General features: G+C 59.5%; 3 protein-coding genes across 14 annotated transcripts in view; 2 read left to right on the top strand and 1 right to left on the bottom strand.

The window, feature by feature from the left end:
- The window catches only part of CERCAM (cerebral endothelial cell adhesion molecule), a 9,659-nt gene extending 1,762 nt beyond the window's left edge, over positions 1-7,897 (top strand). The window contains exons 2-14 of one of the 6 annotated variants that reach the window (XM_021413615.1): positions 141-247; positions 2,268-2,360; positions 4,359-4,469; positions 4,681-4,798; positions 4,882-5,016; positions 5,093-5,297; positions 5,368-5,487; positions 5,584-5,660; positions 5,804-5,910; positions 5,987-6,119; positions 6,300-6,427; positions 6,493-6,696; positions 7,200-7,897. In XM_021413615.1, coding sequence (XP_021269290.1) covers positions 4,396-4,469; positions 4,681-4,798; positions 4,882-5,016; positions 5,093-5,297; positions 5,368-5,487; positions 5,584-5,660; positions 5,804-5,910; positions 5,987-6,119; positions 6,300-6,427; positions 6,493-6,696; positions 7,200-7,434 — 1,536 coding nt within the window. In that variant the 5' untranslated portion in view covers positions 141-247; positions 2,268-2,360; positions 4,359-4,395 and the 3' untranslated portion in view covers positions 7,435-7,897. The other 5 variants (XM_021413616.1, XM_021413618.1, XM_021413617.1 and 2 more) reach the window with 5 other exon arrangements.
- On the top strand, positions 8,107-14,801 carry TTC16 (tetratricopeptide repeat domain 16). Of its 5 annotated transcripts, XM_021413619.1 has the most exons (12): positions 8,107-9,881; positions 10,082-10,172; positions 10,339-10,485; positions 10,556-10,656; positions 10,738-10,867; positions 10,972-11,186; positions 11,260-11,501; positions 11,998-12,139; positions 12,212-12,377; positions 12,924-13,077; positions 14,200-14,418; positions 14,654-14,801. In XM_021413619.1, the coding sequence occupies exons 1-10, from the start codon at positions 9,712-9,714 to the stop codon at positions 13,059-13,061; spliced, it is 1,542 nt and encodes a 513-aa protein (XP_021269294.1). In that variant the 5' UTR covers positions 8,107-9,711; the 3' UTR covers positions 13,062-13,077; positions 14,200-14,418; positions 14,654-14,801. The 5 variants fall into 5 exon arrangements, with proteins under 5 accessions (XP_021269294.1, XP_021269297.1, XP_021269298.1 ...); XM_021413622.1 differs by lacking the exon at positions 14,654-14,801 and having other exon boundaries at positions 10,990-11,186; XM_021413623.1 differs by lacking the exons at positions 10,339-10,485; positions 14,654-14,801 and having other exon boundaries at positions 10,518-10,656; positions 10,719-10,867.
- TOR2A (torsin family 2 member A) lies at positions 13,810-18,256 on the bottom strand. Of its 3 annotated transcripts, XM_021413627.1 has the most exons (5): positions 18,066-18,254; positions 17,689-17,954; positions 16,460-16,635; positions 15,985-16,116; positions 15,260-15,436 (listed from the first exon to the last, which is right to left on the bottom strand). In XM_021413627.1, exons 1-5 carry the CDS (start codon positions 18,199-18,201, stop codon positions 15,409-15,411), a joined length of 738 nt encoding a protein of 245 aa, XP_021269302.1. In that variant the 5' UTR covers positions 18,202-18,254; the 3' UTR covers positions 15,260-15,408. The 3 variants fall into 3 exon arrangements, with proteins under 3 accessions (XP_021269301.1, XP_021269302.1, XP_021269303.1); XM_021413626.1 differs by lacking the exon at positions 18,066-18,254 and having other exon boundaries at positions 13,810-15,436; positions 15,989-16,116; positions 17,689-18,061; XM_021413628.1 differs by lacking the exons at positions 15,260-15,436; positions 15,985-16,116 and having other exon boundaries at positions 16,456-16,635; positions 18,066-18,256.

Below are 18,300 nucleotides of genomic sequence, written 5' to 3'. Positions count from 1 at the left end.
GCACTGGGGACACCTGGGGACACATCGGAGCTGGGAGAGCTTTTCTTAGGAAATAAGTTTACAAAGAAGGGATTGTCGGAGGCTGGGAGGCGCGTGCTGACCCCCGGCCACGCGGAGTCTCAGCGGTTCTGTTTATGTAGGTGTAACTTCACGTGTCCATTCGTGTCTCGTGCACCCGAATCTGAGCCTTGTGGAAGAACGTGACGTTGGAGGAACCTGGAGCTTTGCAAAGGCTTCACTGAAAAACGTAACAAATGGGACGGAAGGGGTGGAGACAGGAGGTGGGGATGGCCAAAACCTCAGCCCTGGAGCCAAAAGTAACTGGGAAATAAAAGGAAAACATAGGGTTGGAAACTTCACTGCATGTGTGCGGGGGGGCAGTGCCAGGCTGGGGCTGAGCGGGGGGTGCAGGGGTGTGGGGCTGAGCTCCTGGGCCAGGTGGGGGCTCTGATTTCAGCACTCAGCTGCACCAGATCAGCCCAGCACTGTGAGGAGGGCGGGGAGATGCTGGTGGAAGAGATCACACAGACCTCGGGGAATAATGCGGGAGGTTATACATGATTTGTCCTGGAGGCTGGGTGGGAAAGTGCATTTTGGGATGGGATGGGATGGGATGGAACCCAATAGGATGCAACGGCATGGAATGCAATAGGATGTGAGGGGATGGGACGCAATGAGATGGGACATGATAGGGTGGGATAGGATGTGATGGGATGCAATGCAATAGGATGCGATGGGATGCGATGAGATAGGATGTGATGGGATATGATGCAATGGGATGCGATGGGATGCAATGCAATAAGATGTGATGGGATGGGATACAATGCAAGGGGATACAATGCGATGGGATTGGGATGGGGTGGGATGGGATGCAATGCAATGGGATTTGATGGGATGTGGTGTGAGGGGATGCAGTGTGAGGGGGTATGATGCAGGGCTGCCAGGCTTGATGTTGGCTTGGAGGGACTGTGGGCTGCAGCTGCCCCATGACAGCACTGGAAGTGTCGGGGCACAGCGGCATGAGGGAGGTGGTCACCCCAAGGCAAAGGTCAGGCAGTCCCTGCTGCTCCTTCCTGATTATTTTCCTCTTTGCATGGCCAAAGCTGCTATCTAGGTGATGTCAGACCCACTGTGGGTTCTGAGGGTGATGGGTTTTAACATGCACAGATAACAGTGACTGAAAGTGGTGCAGTGTTTATGCTCCTGTGCCTGCCCCATCTCACTGCGCCTCTGTGCGCTGCTCGCTGCATTGCTCCGTGCCTCAGTTTCCCCAGGTCAAGGTGCAGCACTGGCACCTGCTGCCTCTGCCTGGCCCAAGGGGCGGCTGGGGTGAGCCTACAGGGTGCTCTGCAGGGGAGAAATTGCTGCCCAGCCACTGGGAGCTGCCCTCTGCCTCTCTGGGAACCAGAGCTCTCCAATCCTGCCCTGGCACCAAAATCCTTCTGTGTTATTCCCATTCGGTGCCCATGAACCTGGGGAGGGGATGCAGGGAGGTAGGGGTGCGGGGATGGAGGCGTGTGAGAGTGGAGGGATGGAGGAGTACAAGGGATGTGGAGCTGTGGGGTTGGAAGGGTGCAGGGATATGTAGGGGTGGAGGGATGCGGGGATGTGGAAGCGGAGGGATGGAGGAGGAATGGGGTGAGGAGCTGCAGGGGGGTGGGAGCAGAAGGATGCAGGGATATCTAAGGATGGGTGGATGTGGGGGTGTGGGGGTAGAGAGATGTAAGGATGCGGGGATACATGGGGACAGATGGATGTAGGGATGTAGGGATGCAGGAGTGCAGGGATGCGGGGCCGAAGAAGCGACGTAGGGCGGCAGAGGCGTAGGGATGCAGGGATACACGCGGGGGTACAGGTGTGAAGGGCCGCGGGGCCGCAGGCTGCAGACCCGAGGCAGGGACCGGCCCCGCAGCCCCACACCGCGTCCCCACGCCGCTCCCCCGCCCGGGACGGCCCCGTCGCACCCCGCGGGGCCGGGAGGTGGCAGCAGCGGCCGCGCTGAGCTCCGCGGGTCCGGGCGGATCGGGGCCGATTGCGCCGGGTCACCCCCGGGAGCACGGCGCCGTGCGGGGCCCTGCGGGGGTTTGGGGTCCCGCGGCCCCGCTGCATCGCTGTGAGGCGCCGGGGGCTCCGCCAACACACGACGTCCCCAAAACAGCGCTCTGAACGCGGGCTGTAAGCAGAGCTTTTCCCCTTACGCGCGCTGCAGAGCGCTCCGATGCTCCCGGTGCCCCCCGCTCTCATTTTCTCTCCTTTCCTTCTTCCAGGTGCGCTCGGATCCCTTCTTCCCCAGGCGCGTTTCAGCGATGCCGGCAGCGGAGCGGGGTGGAGCTGCGGGGACGCGGTGGCGGCGGAGCGGGGTGGGTGCGAGGTTCGGGGCACGTCCCGACCCCCAGGCGGAGCAGCGGGGTCCGTGGGGCGGGGGCTGCCGCGGCCTGGGGCTGACTGCAGCTTTCTCGGTGGGGCGCGGCCCCTCCCAGGCCGTGCTGCATTTCTGGCTTTGGGGTTAACCAACTATTTTGGCCAAATGTCCCAAGGGGTGGCCGACGGCTCGGACACGTTGCAAACGCCGTAAGGCCCGCAACCGCTCAGCCGGGGGGGGTAGCGCGGGGGTGCACCTCGGTGGGCCGGGCACTCCGGGGGTGAACGGGCTGAGAGCCCCCGACCCCAACCCTGCCCCCTCCCCCCGCCATCCCCGCTGTGCTGAGTGCCACCAGGGCCCGACCCCAGCCCGAGGGGGCACGCAGGGATGCATAGAGCCTCGGTAGGGTCCTCGGGGGGGTGGGGGTGGTGCCCTAAAGTTGGCTCTAATCCCAGTGGGGGTTTGAGGTGCTACGTGATGCCGGCTTTTATTTAATGTAAAAATAAGAAGAATTCCACCCCCCCCCTCCCTTCACCGCACGAGTCTGGGAGCGCCCCACGCCCCTCATCCTCCCCTCCATCTCCCGTTGTCGGGGGCGGGAGGGGGGGTCCCTACAGGGGCTGGGCAGGGGGCGGGGGCCCATCCCGTGCTCGGGGCCCGCCCCGTCCCCGCCCGCCGCCGCACTCCGCCATGGGGCCGCTGCGCTGCGCTGCGCTCGTGCTGCTGCAGCTTCTGGGCATCGGGATCGGTACCGGCGCCGAACCCCCCCGGGTGGTGCTGGCCCTCCTGGCCCGCAACGCGCAGCACTCGCTGCCGCACTGCCTGGGGGCCCTGGAGCGCCTGGACTTCCCCGCGGGGAGCATCGCGCTGTGGTGAGGGTGGGGGCACGGGGAGCACCCCCCAGCTCCTCGGGGGTTGTAGGGGCGGTGGGTGGGAAGGGGCTGGCGGAGGGAGCGGGGGACCTGGGGGAGCGGTAGATGGGGAGTGGGGGGATCCGGAGGGAATGGGGGAGTGGAGAAGAATGTAGGGGCTGTGGGGGGTGAGGGACACGGAAGCAGGAGTCCGAGGGGAATGAGGACCTTAGGGGGGTGTCCCCGTTCCTTCAGGATCCTCTCCAGGCTTGGGGAATAGGGACACGGGGGGCGGGGAGGAAATGGGGACCTGGAGGAGTGGGGACTGCGTGGGGATCCCTTTGGGGTCCGGGGACTCCGTGGTGGTGGCAGCCCCATGGCCACAGAGGGGCTGTGGCTGTGGGGGGCTCTGCTGCAGCCACGGGAGCACCGGGGCGGGGACACAGCACTGCAGCGGGGGGACAGAGACCCCCCCAATCTCCCTCCTGGATTTGTGGGGCTGGTGTGTGTGAAGGAGCACCCTGAGCTTGTGGGGGCCCTACACATCCTCAGGGATGGGCGCTGCCTCCCCCTCCCCATAGGGATTGTCCCCATCCCCCCCTTGCCCAAGCACAACCCCCCCCAAAACCCCTTTTATGCCGTGTGGAAGGTGGGAGAGGAGCCCCTGCCTCTCTCCTTCCCCTCTCCTTTGCAGCCGCCGCTTGCTGGAGTGGAAACTTTTATGTGAGATGAGGCGGGGGCCGGCAGCGAGGGGTCCTGCTGGGGGGAGGCTGTGCTGGGGGGAGCTGGGGGGGCTGCTTTTGTCCTGCTGCCCCCTGGAGCCCCCACGTAGAGCAACTGGTGGCTCTGGGAGCAGCGGGGCACAGAGGGGCAGGAGCAGTGGAACGGGGTTGGGAAGCTGATGTTGGGCTGACGGGGGCTCAGGGCAAGCGAGAGCCACGGGACGGCGGCGGGGAAGAAATTACCCCTCTGCCTTTCCCTTCCCTGCGAATGCAGCCGTGGCTCCTCCAAATTACACGTTGCCTTTCCGAGCGAGCCCTGCTCCCTTCCTTTGCTGCTCAGCCTCTCGGTGTAGTAGGGCAGGGAGGGGTCGGTCCCCCGGGGGGGACCCCAAGCGCTGTGGGGCTGACGTGTGCCCCCCCAAGGTGTGCGACGGACCACAACACGGACAACACGACGGCGATGCTGCAGGAGTGGCTGCAGGCAGTGGGCGGCAATTACCACTCGGTGGCATGGAAGGCAGAAGAGGGGCCCAGGTGGGGCCGGGGGGGACAGCCCCGTGTTGCACCCCCCCTTTCCTTGCCCCTCTCCCCTGCATGCACGCGGGGTGTTTGCAAGACGTTTTGCATGCATGCTGCTGCCAGCTCAGCTCGGCGCTGACTCAGGCGGACGGCACGCGGCGCGTGCACTGAGTTTGTGCGTTCCCAGCCGGCGCCGTTAACCCTCTGCCTTCCCCACTCCGCACAGCGCTTACCCCGACGAGCTCGGCCCCAAGCACTGGAGCGACAAACGCTATGAAAACCTGATGAGGCTGAAGCAGGAGGCTCTGAGCTATGCCCGGGGGCTGCGGGCGGATTACATCCTGGTAGGGACGGGGCAGCACGCGGGTGTCGTGACGCACGGGGTGTGGGTGTCCCCATGCCTCCAGCACCGGTGCTGTCCCCCCAGTTTGTGGACACGGACAGCATCCTGACCAACAACCAGACCCTCACCTTCCTCATGGCGCAGAACAAGTCGGTGGTGGCCCCTATGCTGGACTCGCAGACCTTCTACTCCAACTTCTGGTGCGGGATAACGCCCCAGGTACAGCCCCAAACCCCTGGGGGGCTGCGCAGTGCCGCGTCCCGGGCATCGTCACTGTCACGCTGCTGTGTCGCAGGGGTTCTACCGCCGCACGGCCGACTATTTCCCCACCAAGAACCGGCAGCGCCGGGGCTGCTTCGCCGTGCCCATGGTGTACGCCACGTTCCTGATCGACCTGAGGAAGGAGGAGACGGCGCGGCTGGCCTTCTACCCGCCCCACCCCAACTACACCTGGGCTTTCGACGACATCATCGTCTTCGCCTACTCCTGCCAGGAGGCCGGTGAGGGTCGGGGGTCCTGGGGGGAGGCAGGGGACAGCCTGCGTTGGTGCTCACCCCCCTGGCCCTGCAGGCGCTGAGGTCCACGTGTGCAACCAGCAGCGTTTCGGCTACATCAACGTCCCCGTGAAGGCCCACCAGACGCTGGAGGACGAGCGTGTCAACTTTGTGCATCTCACGCTAGAGGCCATGGGTGAGCTCGGGGGGGTCCCCACGCTGTCCCTGTGGTGGGGCTGTCGGTGACAGAAGGCTGCGGGCTCCATGGAAAGGATTTCCCGTCTCTACACAGTGGATGGTCCCCCCATGCAGCGCTCCAGGCACATCTCCGTCCCACCCAAACCACTCACCAAATTGGGCTTTGATGAAGTAAGTGCCCCCCATGCCTCCCCTCCACGCCTCCTGCCCTGGTGTTCAGCCAACCCGACGTCCCCTGTCCTGCACTGATGGGCTCCTGCAGTGATGCTCCCTCCCCTCCCCTGCCCTGGTGGGACTTTCCTCTTCCTCCCCAGATCTTCCTCATCAATCTGGTGCGGCGGCCGGACCGGCGCCGGCGGATGCTCGAGTCCCTGCAGGAGCTGGAGATCGCCGCACGGGTGGTGGATGCTGTGGACGGGAGGTGACCGCATGGTGTCACCCTGGGGTGGGAGCTAGGCACTGAGGACACCGTGCTGACCCACCCCCTCGCCTTGCAGCACCCTCAACAGCAGCGACATCAAGGTGCTGGGGGTGGACCTGCTGCCGGGGTACTACGACCCCTTCTCCGGCCGCACGCTCACCAAGGGGGAGGTCGGCTGCTTCCTGAGCCACTACAACATCTGGAAGGAGGTATGGGGCCGGGGGGCATCAGAACGGGGTAGGGACCCTCTGTACAGCATTGGCTCCCTAGATAACCTGCGGAGAGGGTCCGGTTCCTTCAGGGCGAGTGGCCCCAGTATGGCACAATATAGCCCAATATGGCCCAGGGCAGTGCTGGGGTGGGGCAGCAGTTCTGTGCCCTCCCCACAGATCGCGTCCAGGGGGCTGGATCGGGCTCTTGTCTTCGAGGACGACGTGCGCTTCGAGGTGTCCTTCCCAGCACGGCTGCGGCGGCTGATGGAGGAGCTGGAGGGGGCACGGCACGACTGGGACCTTGTGTAGGTGCTGGGGATGGGAGGGCACGGGGTGGGTGCTGGGCCGGCTCTGACTGCTCGCCCCGCAGCTACCTGGGGAGGAAGCAGGTGAACGCGGAGGATGAAGCTCCTGTGGAGGGTGTCCAGAACCTGGTGGTGGCCGGGTACTCCTACTGGACGCTGGCGTATGCCATCTCCCTCCGCGGCGCGCAGAAGCTGCTGGCTGCCGAGCCCCTCTCCAAAATGCTGCCGGTGGACGAGTTCCTGCCCATCATGTACGACAAGCACCCCAAGTAAGGAGCAGGGCTGGGCTGCTGTGGGAACATGTGGTTCTTCTCCATTGCCACCATCCCACCCCGTCTCCCCCCTCCATCCCGGCTGGAGGAAAACATCTGCAGCATGAGCTCATTCCCCCCGGCCCCGCCTGGCCGCCGGCTGCTGGAAAATGGCCCTCTGCCAGCACGGGGCGGCGGGGATGGAGCTGGGGCGTGGGGCTGGCCTGTGCAGGGGGCTCAGCCCCACTGGGGGCACCTCGCCGGGTGGGGGTCCTGGAGGGGGAGGCAGCTGGCGGTGGGGCAAGTGCTGGGGAAGAGGACATGGGAAAAGTGGAGAGCAGGATGGCAAAGCAGAGGGATGGAAGGGTTGAGGGAGGACTGCTCTGAGCACACAGCATCCCTGGTGCCACAGCATCTGTGCCCATCCCTGGTGCCACTGTCGCTCCCAGAGTGGTGCCATCCCCCGTGCACCCACTCCATCCCTGTGTTCTCCATCACTCCTTATGTCCCCCTCTTCCCAGCGAGGACTACAAGCAGCACTTTGCCCCGCGGGACCTGCAGGTGTTTTCGGCTCATCCCCTCCTGGTTTATCCCACCCACTACGCTGGGGACAGCAACTGGCTGAGCGACACAGAGACCTCCACCATCTGGGACGATGACTCCAAACAGACGGGCTGGGTGGGCTCACAGAAGACCCTGAGAGACCCACGGGACGGTGGGGGGCACCTCCGCTCTGCATCCCACGATGAGCTCTGAGGGTGCTGGTGTAGGACATGGACCCCTCTGGGAGCAGCCAGACCCTCCTCACCCACCCATGGGAAGGCGTTGGTGAGCATTTGGCTTGCTCCTGCCTGGACTGCTAGCAGGGATGCTCACTGCTTTTCTCCATAGGGACCAGGCATCGTGACCCAGGGGGAGCATCGTTGACTGGATTCCCCCTCAGGGTGCCCCAGAGTGAGATCTGTCCCTGGGGCTCTTAGCAAGCCTGTGCCCAGCCAGGCAGAGGGGCTGCTGGACCGTGGTGCTCCGGCTCTGCACTCTCCTGAGTAGTGCAAACTCTGTTGTTTGGACATTGCATGTGGATTTGCTGGTGCAGGAGGAGGGGGAAAGGCCCTGAAGGTGCACACGTGACCTCCTGCCACCCACTGGGCTTGTCCCCTGCCTGTGCCATATCTGGGCTGAAGCCCAGGAGGATTAAAGCCAACTGTGTTGGAGCTGACATCCCTGGCTGCAGGCTGTGCTGGGCAGAGCTGCCCCCAGATAACACCGATGACAATGTTTTCCCTCGTTTGTTCTGATGTTCTCAGCAGAGGTTTTGGCCTTTGGACTGAAAACCTTTTGCTAATTTGAGCACCGGGATGTGCAGCCGAGTCCTGCTGGGCTCTGGCATGTGTCACGTTTGTGGCCAGAATTGGAGGAGGGTGTTTGCTTTACAAGAGCCAGGGATTGTTTGTTTTGTGCTAAAACTTCAAGTTCCTAGAGCAAGCGAACACTCTGCATGGCAATACTTGATTGAAAACTGGGGGATAGAAGCAAGTTCCTAGAAAATTCTGCAACCAACCCTAGTCCGGATAGGCTGGGGGGGGAGACGAGCTTCTTGCCAAGTTCCCAGAGCTGCTGCTCTCCCCTCTTTTGCTTCCTTGGCCGTGGTACCCTGGATGCAGACCTTGCAGGGTGAGGAGATTGGGCTGGGAGCTGCAAACAGAGGGTGAAGGTTGGGTGCTGGCTGGAGCAGAAGAAGGAAATGGCATTGGCACTGCAGTACATGGGGCCCTGTGAGGTCCCAGGGTGCGTTCTGGTACCCGCTGGGACACGGGCATGGAGCTGCTGTACTTGCAGCTTGTAGCTTGGACAGGACACATGGAGCAGAACACACAGCTTTTGGGATGCTGAAGTGGTGCTGGAGGGTAGACGGCATTCCCTAGCAGCTCTGGCAGGAAACCTGTAACAAAGTTGGCCAGGACCTTTCAAAAACTCCAATGTTTTGGCACAAAACAACCTAACTCAGAAACTATGACAGCCTGAAACCTCCCCACTAGTTGCTCCAGCTCCGTGGGAGCAGACTCATGTGCTGGTGAGCTAGGAAATTCCAGGTAGCTCTGCCTTTCCATGACACAGGGTGCTGGCACACCCTTGCTACACATCCACGACGCAGGGGACCAGCGGCTGCAGAGGGGAAAGTGATATTTGTGCAGTGGGGAATGGCAGGTGTTCTGAGTGAGGCTGCAGCCACCAGCGGGGACCTCAGGGAGGGACCTAGGATGGCAGTGGTGATGGGGCAGAAGGTGCTGGTTTCCTGCAGGCAGCTGAAGGGTGAGGGGTCGGAGCTGGAGCTGCCCCATGGCTTCCCCGGCTGTGCGGGGCCCGGCTCCAAGGAACACGGGTCTGGAAGAGGCTGTGCTGGGCTGCGCCAGGGCTGTGTGCTCTTGCCAGGCCTGGCGGCAGCGCTGATTGTTTCCATGTTTGCTGCGCTGCCAAACAGCATCAGGGAGGAGGAGAGGGAAGGAGGAAAGGGGGAGAGCCTGGAGCAGGGCTTTGTGGTGGGAGAGGGGTCAGTGGGAGCTGGGGACTGCGAGCCCTGCACTGAGGTGGGGCAGCACTGTCCGTTGCCATTGGGGTCAAAGCACATTGCAGGGCACAAACACAGACCAGACCCCGCTGTGTCCCCGTGGGGAGAAGGACAAATACCCCCGTTAGGCTCTAAGTGACTTCGACACGGAACGAAGCCAGAATCCGTATCTGCAAGGACCTCAGCCAGCGAGGCCCTCTGTGGCACCGCCCCACCGCCATCTTGGTTGGGGGCGCCGCCATCTTGCTTCCGGGCAACGCCGCCATCTTGGTTGCGGGCGGTGGGGCGGGGCCGTGAGGAGTTGCGGGGCTGGGCCGGGATAAAGTCCATCCTTCTCCCCTGCACCCAGTTCTGGCGGTCCTTAGGGTGCCTTGTAGCCGTGTTGGGGCCCTTTAGGAAGGGCAGGGCTTGGGGGCACGGCCGGGGCCGCTGGGCTGAGCGTGTTTCTGCAGACGGGAGCAGAGATGGAGGCCCCGGAGCTGTTTGCCACAGCCGTGCCCGAGGAGCAGCTGGAGGGCGGCCGGGAGAGAGCCCTGCGGAGGATCTTCGGGCCCAGCCAGTGCCTGCGCAGTGTGGAGAGACCCAGGGGTGTGGGATCCCTTCCCGCCATTGTGCAGGGCAGGATGTGGGAGCAGTAAGTGCCTGGGGGCTGCTCTGTGCTCACGCTGCTGTGTTCCCCATGCAGACTGTCCTTAGCAGTTTTTAGGGCAATCCGCATAACCCACCGCCTTGGCCTGCTGCCCTCCAGCCATGTGTGTGTCCTGGCTCTGTGACAATCTCCCTGTTGGGCAGCATGAGGCTGGGTCCAGCTCATGGCTCTGTTCCTCTCTGCAGCTGGCAGAAAGGAAGGGACTTCTCCTCTAGTGACCGGTGGGAGGAAGCCATCATCTGCTACACAAAAGCCATCAGCCTCGATCCATGGCGGGTAATGGGACCCTGGAGAGCTGGGAACAGGAGGCAGCATTGCTAAGGCTGTAGCACTGGCTTCAGAGTGCAATTTGCTATGGCATTAGCATGGTGCCAGGCTGATCCTGGGCAGCTTGAGGATGGCTGGGCCCTGGCAGCATGGGCTGAGGGTGTCCATGGTGCAGGCAGAGCTGTATGAGCAGCGGGCAGAGGCTTTCCTCCAGCTTTGTGACTTCCAGTCGGCCGTGCTGAACTTAAGGAAGGTGCTTGTGTTGGCACCTGCACGGGAGCAGCACTGCCTGGCTCGTCTGGCTCTTGTCCTTGACCTGCAGGTGAGCAACCACTCCATTCTTCCCATCTGCAGCCCCTGCTTGTGGCCATGCTGACCAGCCTTCCCTGCAGGGCCAATGTCTGCTGGACCAGGAGCTCTACAGTGAGGCCCTGGAGGCCTTCACACAGGCAGCCGAGCTGCAGCCTCACTGCAGGGTGTTCCGCCAGAGAAGGTGAAGCCAGGGCCACGGGTTGTTCAGCAGGCAGGCCTGGCCCTACCACAGGCTCCCCATAGCCTTGTCCCTCTTTTGCAGCATGGTGTGCCTTGCTGCCCTCGGTGAGTTCCCAGAGTTCCTACAGATGCTTAACAGAGAACTGGAGGAGGATGTGAGGAATCCTGATGCGTATGTGCTCCGTGCCTTCTTCTACAACCGCTTTGAGCAGGTATGGACGTGCTGGTCACCCTGAGGGACCCTCACTGCCCCTCCTAGACATGGGGGCCACAGTGGGAAGCTCCAGGTCCTGAAGGTACCTGGCCTCCTGGGCAGCTGGCCCTGTGCCACCAGGACATCCAGCGGGCCCTGAAGCTGGAGCCACAGCACAGAGCTGCCCAGGCTTTGTGGCACAGGCTGCTGAGACAAGGCCAGGAGGCTAAGTCCCAGGCGGTGTTGAAGGCCCTGTGTGGGGACCTGCATGGGGCCCTGTACAAGATCAGCTTGGCTATTGAGAGTGACCCGTTGGCTGCCGAATTCTTCACCCTCAGGTACTGGTTGTGTTGCTGCAGGTGGCTGGCTGTACTGCTTTCTGAGTTTCCTTTCTCTTTCCCTGTGTCACAGAGGGACTCTTCTCCGACTGCTCAAGAACTTCAGTGCGGCCAGCAAGGACTTGGCCAGGGCGAGAGAGCTGAGCACCGTGGGGAGCCCAGAGGCCCGGGAGGCTCAGCGGCAGTTGGTGCTCACCTACAATGATTGTGCCGTGCACTGCTATGCCCTGGGCCGACTTGATGAGGCTGTGAAGCTCCTTGGTGAAGCTCTGCGAGATGAGAGGATGGAGCAGGGAATCTACGCCAATAGAGGAGGCAAGTGGCTGGGCTGCTGGTCACAGCAGGGTGATGTCGGTGGCTTGTGGATAGTGCTGGGGTGTTGCACAGCAGTGGCTGGCACTCAGGCACTGAATGTCTGCAGGGGGAGGCCTTGCTCTGTGGCCCTGTGTTAGGGACCTGTGGCAGAAGTAGGTGGTGGGGCAGGTGTGTTCTCCCTTGATCATGATCCCAATGCACTCTGAGGATACGTTCACTGTTTCAGCAGTGGGGAGAGGATGAGGAGTAGGGATTTACCACTGGTGCTACTACTCCTTCCCCACGTAGCCTGTTCTGGGGCACAGCAGGCAACTGCTGCTCTCTCCCAGATCAGGCTGCGTCTGCTGGTTGTTCCAGCACAGAGCTTTTGGCTAGTGATGCCAAAACCTGAGGTGGGCTGGACACGAGGTGTGTGTTTCCCACTCTCTCTAGACAAAGCCCCAGGGCAGCAGCCAGCCCCTCTCAGTTGCTGAGATGTCAGCCCTGTTCTCTGCAGAATGCTTCTTTCGCCTGGGGGAGCTGGCCTACGCTCTGGCAGATTACCAGCAGGCCCTGGAGCTGAGTCCAGGGAACCGTGTTGTGCAGGGACGCATTGCAGCCGTGTTGCACGAGAAGGGCCGGCAGGACTTGGCAGCCAGGTGAGCAGCAGGGTGGTGTAGGCTGCCCGAGGGCCTGTGGTGAGCCAGGCTCACACTGCTGTCCCCTCACAGGCGGTTCCTGGAGGCAGAAGCTTGCTTCTCTATGGCCATTGAGCACGACCCCCGAGAAGCCCTGTACTACCTGGACCGTGCCATGGCCAAGTGGTGTCTAGGGAAGGTGGAGAGTGCGAGGGAGGATGTTGCACTCAGTCTGTGGCTCAACCCCACGGATAGTAAGGTACAGCCCTGCTGCTGCTGCTCTGTGCCCGCCTTGGGCAGCATTCCTGGCTCATAGCCTCAGCTGCAGGCTCTGTGCCTGATGGTTGGGTGGTTTCTGTTCTGCATCAGGGTCACCTGCAGGGATCAAGAAACATGAGTTAGGGTGCCTGCTAGGCTACAGGTCCAAGCCAAGCAGCAATGGCTTTGACAGCAGTTTGGTGTTAGAGCCATTGGGCAGATCATCTTCTCCTCTTATTCTCACTTTCCTGTTTCTTTAAACGCAATCCAGGGCAGAAGCCCTTCTGCAGCTGGCTGTGGTAAGGAGAGTGTGTCTCCCCTACACTGCTGTCTCCAAGCATCGCACTACTTGCTTCAGTAGACCTGGGGTTTCTTTACAAAATCAAAACAAAGCAGGCTCTCTGTCGGGGCAGGTCCTGGTGAGGCTGGGAGGTGTTTGGCTGCAGCAGTGGAAACCTGTGGTGCAGAGCTCATTGCAGGGAAGAGTTTTTCCATGAGTGCAGGTATGTCGGGAGGACATTCACATCTTGCCATGTTGCCACTGCAGATCCTTTCCCTTGCACGCCACCTCTTTCCAAGAAAGACTGTCCAGGCTATCCTGAGGAGCGAGACTGGACGCCTTGCCCAACAAACCTTGGATAAAATACTTCAGTGTCCTCCAAGACTTCCATCTGATGATGCCTGATGGACAGAAGCAGTAGGTGTGTGCTGGTGCTTGTGTAGTTTGTCTTGGGTGTTAGCCTGCTGCTGCTTGCTCTAAACTGGGTTTGTTCAAACTCTTATGAAGGCTTTGTTTGCTCTGGAGCACAGGAGCACATTTCAGCCACCTTCAGAGTTAACTGCTGAATTACTCATGTTGCCAAAGGCTGTTTTTGCCCCTTTCTGCTCCTGAAAGGTGACACTAAGTTGCTGGAATGTCTACAGGTGGGAAACTTGTTCCAAGCAGAATGCTCATTCCTTCTCAGTCCTGTTAGATACAGGGTGGGATGGGGTGTTTGCTGTAGGCCCGCAGCATTGCCTGGGCACTGGTGCCTATCCCCAGGCTGCTGATGGTGAGAGGAGGATGTAAAGGAGGTGCTGTGGGTTCCACCTCCTGCTCTGGCACTAGTCCTAGGAACATGGCCTTGTACCCACAGATGTGCTCTGCATAGGGGAAAAAAGGGCTGTCTGCAGCTGTGGCATAGACCTCGTGTCTTTCCTGCACCTACACTGGCTCCTCTCTAGGGGGTGTCAGGGCCAGCTACTGCCATTTCACGCCCACCCCTGAAAGGCCACTGTCTTGTTTCCAGTTACCTAATTACAGAGCATCACCTCTGTACCTCTAAATCCCCAAGTGCTATTGCATCAGGCAGCTGTGCCCATGCAACTGCAAGTCTAGCTTCGTCCGCAAAAGCTGCAGTTAGGAATCCAAACAAATGACTGTTCCCCAACCATTTATTTCATAAAAGATTTATTTTAAAATTAGAAATGCTAACACTTCTGCAGGCAGGATGGTCTGTGCATGGACTAGCTCCTGGGCTGCATTTAGGTGGTTCCTCCAATGGGTGTCCCCGAAGCTGCAGCTCTGGAGGAGGGCTGGAATGGTCCTGAGTGCTGGGAGCTCATTTCAGCACAGGGCACGAGAGGAATGTCAGGAACCTTCAGAAATGTCCCAGATCACACACCCTCCTCAGGCAGTTTGTTCCCAGAGTATGAATGATTCTGGTTCCTCTGAACTGTGCTCCAGTAACCGACTGCAGAGATGAAAATGGGACAAAGGCCAGCAGTGCCATACACCCTGTGCTTGACAGCGTGGAGTACAAACTTCTCTAACTTGTCCTCAGGTCCCCACATAAGTGGCACTCCCATGAAGCTGAGCAGAGCTGGTCCAGCAAAAGCCTGCAAGGTCTGAAAAGCAGGAGGATGTGAAAGAAGCTCAAGAGCTCATAGCACCAACTCCTCGGCCTGCTGTAGAAATCACCCCTGAATAAAAGTATTTCAGAAAAATCATTAGCGGCACCACGGTCTCCCCCGGAGGTAGCACTGAACTTTTTTGTAGCTCAGTAAGTCTTGTTTGTTTGGTTTTTTTTTAATTTATTTCCATGGTTTGCTGCAGGGAAATCCTTTGGACCTTGGGGGAAAGATGGGCAGAGGTACAAGTAGGGAGAACTGAGTTCTTGGCAGGCTGGGCATTGCCATTTCCTTCGTTATGTCTCTGTGCTTGTTGGTGGTCCCTACCAGCACCTATTCACAGTGAAATGAAACTGGAAAGAAGTGGGCTTTAAAATTTCCTTGCAGAGGAAACTTTACTGTAATGTTGAGGGTGTTCACCAGTCAGCAGTGCAGCAGTCAGCACCAGCATCGTCACATGGTACCAAGGAACTGAGGTACTGCCAAGATGGCTTTTCAAAATGCTAAAATGATGTATTAAAAAAAAATAATTCTTTTTTGGGCTCAGAATCTTCATGCATTGGATAGCAGAAGCTGCCAGAAGAGGAGAGAGCTGCAGGTTGGTGCTGCTGACAGAGTAAGAAACCTCCCTGACGCTGCAGTCCCTCCTGACATCTTCCCTTTTTCATCACAGCTATGACTCGGGTGGTGCATATCCACCTTCACCTGGCCACAGAATAAATGATAAAGTGCTTTAAATCAAATCACTTGCGCTTGCTCCCACAGTTGCATCCTGTGATAGTGTCCTTGGGGCTGGAAAGACAAATTCAGCAGGAGAGCACTTCTGCTACTGCATGGTAACACGTAGCTCCTGGTGCTCATCCCACTAGTCTGTGGCTCTGCAGCTTTGCAGTTCCATATACATCCCCTATGGACCTGAGCAAGGCTAGAAGAAAAAACTGATCCGAGAGGCCACAGTTTTGCAGCCTGTTGATGAAAATAATTTCTCTTCTTCTGGGAAGTAGGGGATGCTGTCAGCCACCTCCTGGACAACACCCTGACGTACTTCCAGCCCTTGCTGCACAAGTTCGTTGATGACGCATTGCTTTACGTGGTGGCGCTTCAGTGGGAGGAAGGGCACGACAAAATCAATGAGATGTTCATTAATGATCCCAGATTTCCAGAATCCACCTGCAAAAGCAAAGGAGACAGAAGATTTTACTTTTGGTGTCTGTGGTCCTTGGAATTCAAAGAGCTGCTTTGTTTGAAGCCAAAGTACTTGGCTGAAGACGCATCTTGTTTTGTACAAGGAGTTAAACCGATCAGTTGTCAGCCCCTCCTTCCCCAGACAGATTTGTCTTTCCCCAGGAATGGTTAGATTTAGCTGAACTGGTCAGATTTTAAGCTCTGCTCTGTGACAAGGACAAAGCAAGGAGATCCAAGCAGGCAGTGGGGATTGACACTTCTCAGTGCCTTTTCAGTGAGTGTGCTGTGCTGTTTGCCACACCTTGAGTGAATTTTCTCCTCTACACATTTTCTTCAAAGAATTTTGCTAAGCATGGTCACAGATCTGCTGGCTTGGGAAGTGGGCTATTCCTTCCCCCCAGTTCCTTTCCCTTCAAATCCCTGTCCCTTTCTGTCTGCTTAGGAGATCCCCAGAGAGCATCTGTGGCTGCGTGGAGGGGGCCTGGCTCCCTCTGCTGGGCTCTGCTCCCTGCTGGAACACTTCAGAGACTCACTCACTCTGAGGGTTCTCGAACACTGCTTTGGAGATGGCTGACTCCATGTCCTGCAGGCTGATCTCCTCCCGGTCCCGGTGAGCACGCCAGAGATCCAGCGTCATTTCATTGATCTGCTCTCCTCCCGCGTTGCTGCACAAGAGTAAGACAACTTACTACCCAGGAAAATGGTACTGCAGGACAGAGGTGACATCTGCCACTCTCCACGAGCACAATCCAGGCTCGCCCAGCTGCCTGGCCTAAAACGACTCCTGTAAAGGCAACCAAATAACAGGAAGGGGAGAGCTTTCTCAGACTCTCCAATTTTGACTGTTCACAAGGAAATAATGCCTGTTGGTTTTTGCCAAGGCTCAGTGCTTGGAGAAGGAAAAGCAAAATGAAAGCGTGCTCTGAAGTAGGCATCATCCTGTGCCCACTTGAGAAGCAGGGCACTGGAATGCCCCGTGGTGCCCCACGTCACACAGCGGCCTCTCACCTTATGAAGATGAAGATCGCTTTGCGGTAGTTGGTCCCATACACAACCCACGAGGGTCCCAGGAATGGCATGATCACATCAATCAGGCCCGGGTGCATCTTGTCCATCTCCTCAAAGAGAAAGACCGACCGTCCGCAGTTTGTCAAGTTCCCTTGGATCCAGTGCTTCAGGTTTTCCTAGGAAAAATATCCACCAGGCGTGAGGCAGCGAGGGAGACCTGAGCCACCACAGAGCAAGGGCTGAGGTGAAGGTGCTGGAAGCAGCTTATCCCTGCACAGCATCACCTGCTCAGAGCAGGAACAGCCAGCCCCGAGGCAGGCTCCTTTGTTCTGGACCTGGCATGGTGACTTATCTGCCATTTATCAGCCTGTTACAAGTCTTCTATTACAGATGTGAAGAAGCAGTAAGGAGGAGGCAGCAAACTAAAGCTGGGTATTCAGCCTCCTACAGCTCCCTGCGTTCTTCTCTTTCATTGCATTACAGTTCCCAGCTACTGCGCGCTGGGAGGGAGATGTGCTTGTTGCCACCTCCTTTTCTGGTGCAAAATCGTGTGCCTGCACAAACGAGAAGAGCTCTGCCTCTCCCTACTACAGCTGAAGTTACTTTGTGCCAACCCACACACGAACACTCAGGTCTCCTGGAGGTATGTATAACTTAATTGCAGCGTTTTACCCAGCGTGAGGCTTTGCCCTACTGAGCTCATTTCTTCTAAGGACACAGAAGAACACACAGCTCCTCCAAACACCCAGAAAGAAAACATCCACGTGTGCTGGTTTCCCCACTGCTGAGGTTTCATTAGAAAACCTCCACCTCTGGATTTCTCGCTTTTGTCAGCTGTAGGAACCACTGGGAGCTGCTTGCTGGGTGAGGAGGGAATTATCAAGCCCAGCAACACAGAGGTTTTCACAGCTATTGAGCTGCTTGGAAAGCAAGGGGAGAATTTTAGGTGAAAGGCACAAAGCGAAACACTTTGGCTGGGTATTCAAAGGGCCGCGGAAATATTGGAAGAGGGAGAAAACGACAGCAAGAACGGCCACTGGGGAAGCAACAAGTGCGGAGCACGTCGCAAGGGATCCCTCAGCCACTGCGTGGAGCCTTCGCTCCGGTGGCTGTCAGAGGGCGAAGCAAAGGGCTGCAGCGCTGCTGCCTTCGGGAACCGAGCTGAGCGTGCACTGAGCACGGGGACGGCCGCAACCCGCCCCCAAGCACCGCGCTGGGGCAGCACTCACCTTGTACCGCTCCACGTGCTCCGCGTGGGGGAAGTGAACGATGGGGGAGAACTGGTGGACGTGGGGGCTCTGCAGCCCCTCCGGGAAGAGGTGGCGGACCAGCATGGAGCTCACGAAGGTTTTTCCCGTCCCGGTGGAGCCGTGGAAGGACATGACGAGGGGCTTCTCGGGGCTGCGCTTCTCCAGGAACTGCCTCAATCCCTTCATCAGCTGCTGCCTCACGAGGGGCTGTCCCACCAGGGTCACGGCCAGCTCACACTCCAGGCCTGCAGCAAAAGCAAATCCTTTACGAAACGAGGGGCTGACAGCTCCCGCCCTGCGGCCGCCCCGACGCCGCCGTGCCGCTGCCGAGCCCCGGCCCAGAACCGGAACCTAACCGCGCAGGTCGGGCTCGAAGCCGCACTCGCAGTCCGCCGTGAAGCTGCAGCGCAGTGCCCACAGGTCCCAGGCGGCGGCGGCGGCGGCCGAGAGCAGCGCCGTGGCCAGGGCCAGCACCGCCACGGAGCGGCCCATGGCGGCCGCGGCTCCGGCACCGCCCGCACTACAGCTCCCGGCGTGCCCCGCGCGGGGGCGTGGCCACGTAGGAGTACGCGTGGTCGTGCGTCAGGGGGC

The sequence above is a fragment of the Numida meleagris genome, chromosome 16 (assembly GCF_002078875.1).
Source record: "Numida meleagris isolate 19003 breed g44 Domestic line chromosome 16, NumMel1.0, whole genome shotgun sequence".
In the NCBI taxonomy this organism is placed as follows: domain Eukaryota; kingdom Metazoa; phylum Chordata; class Aves; order Galliformes; family Numididae; genus Numida; species Numida meleagris.
This window is presented reverse-complemented; position numbering and strand designations above follow the sequence as displayed.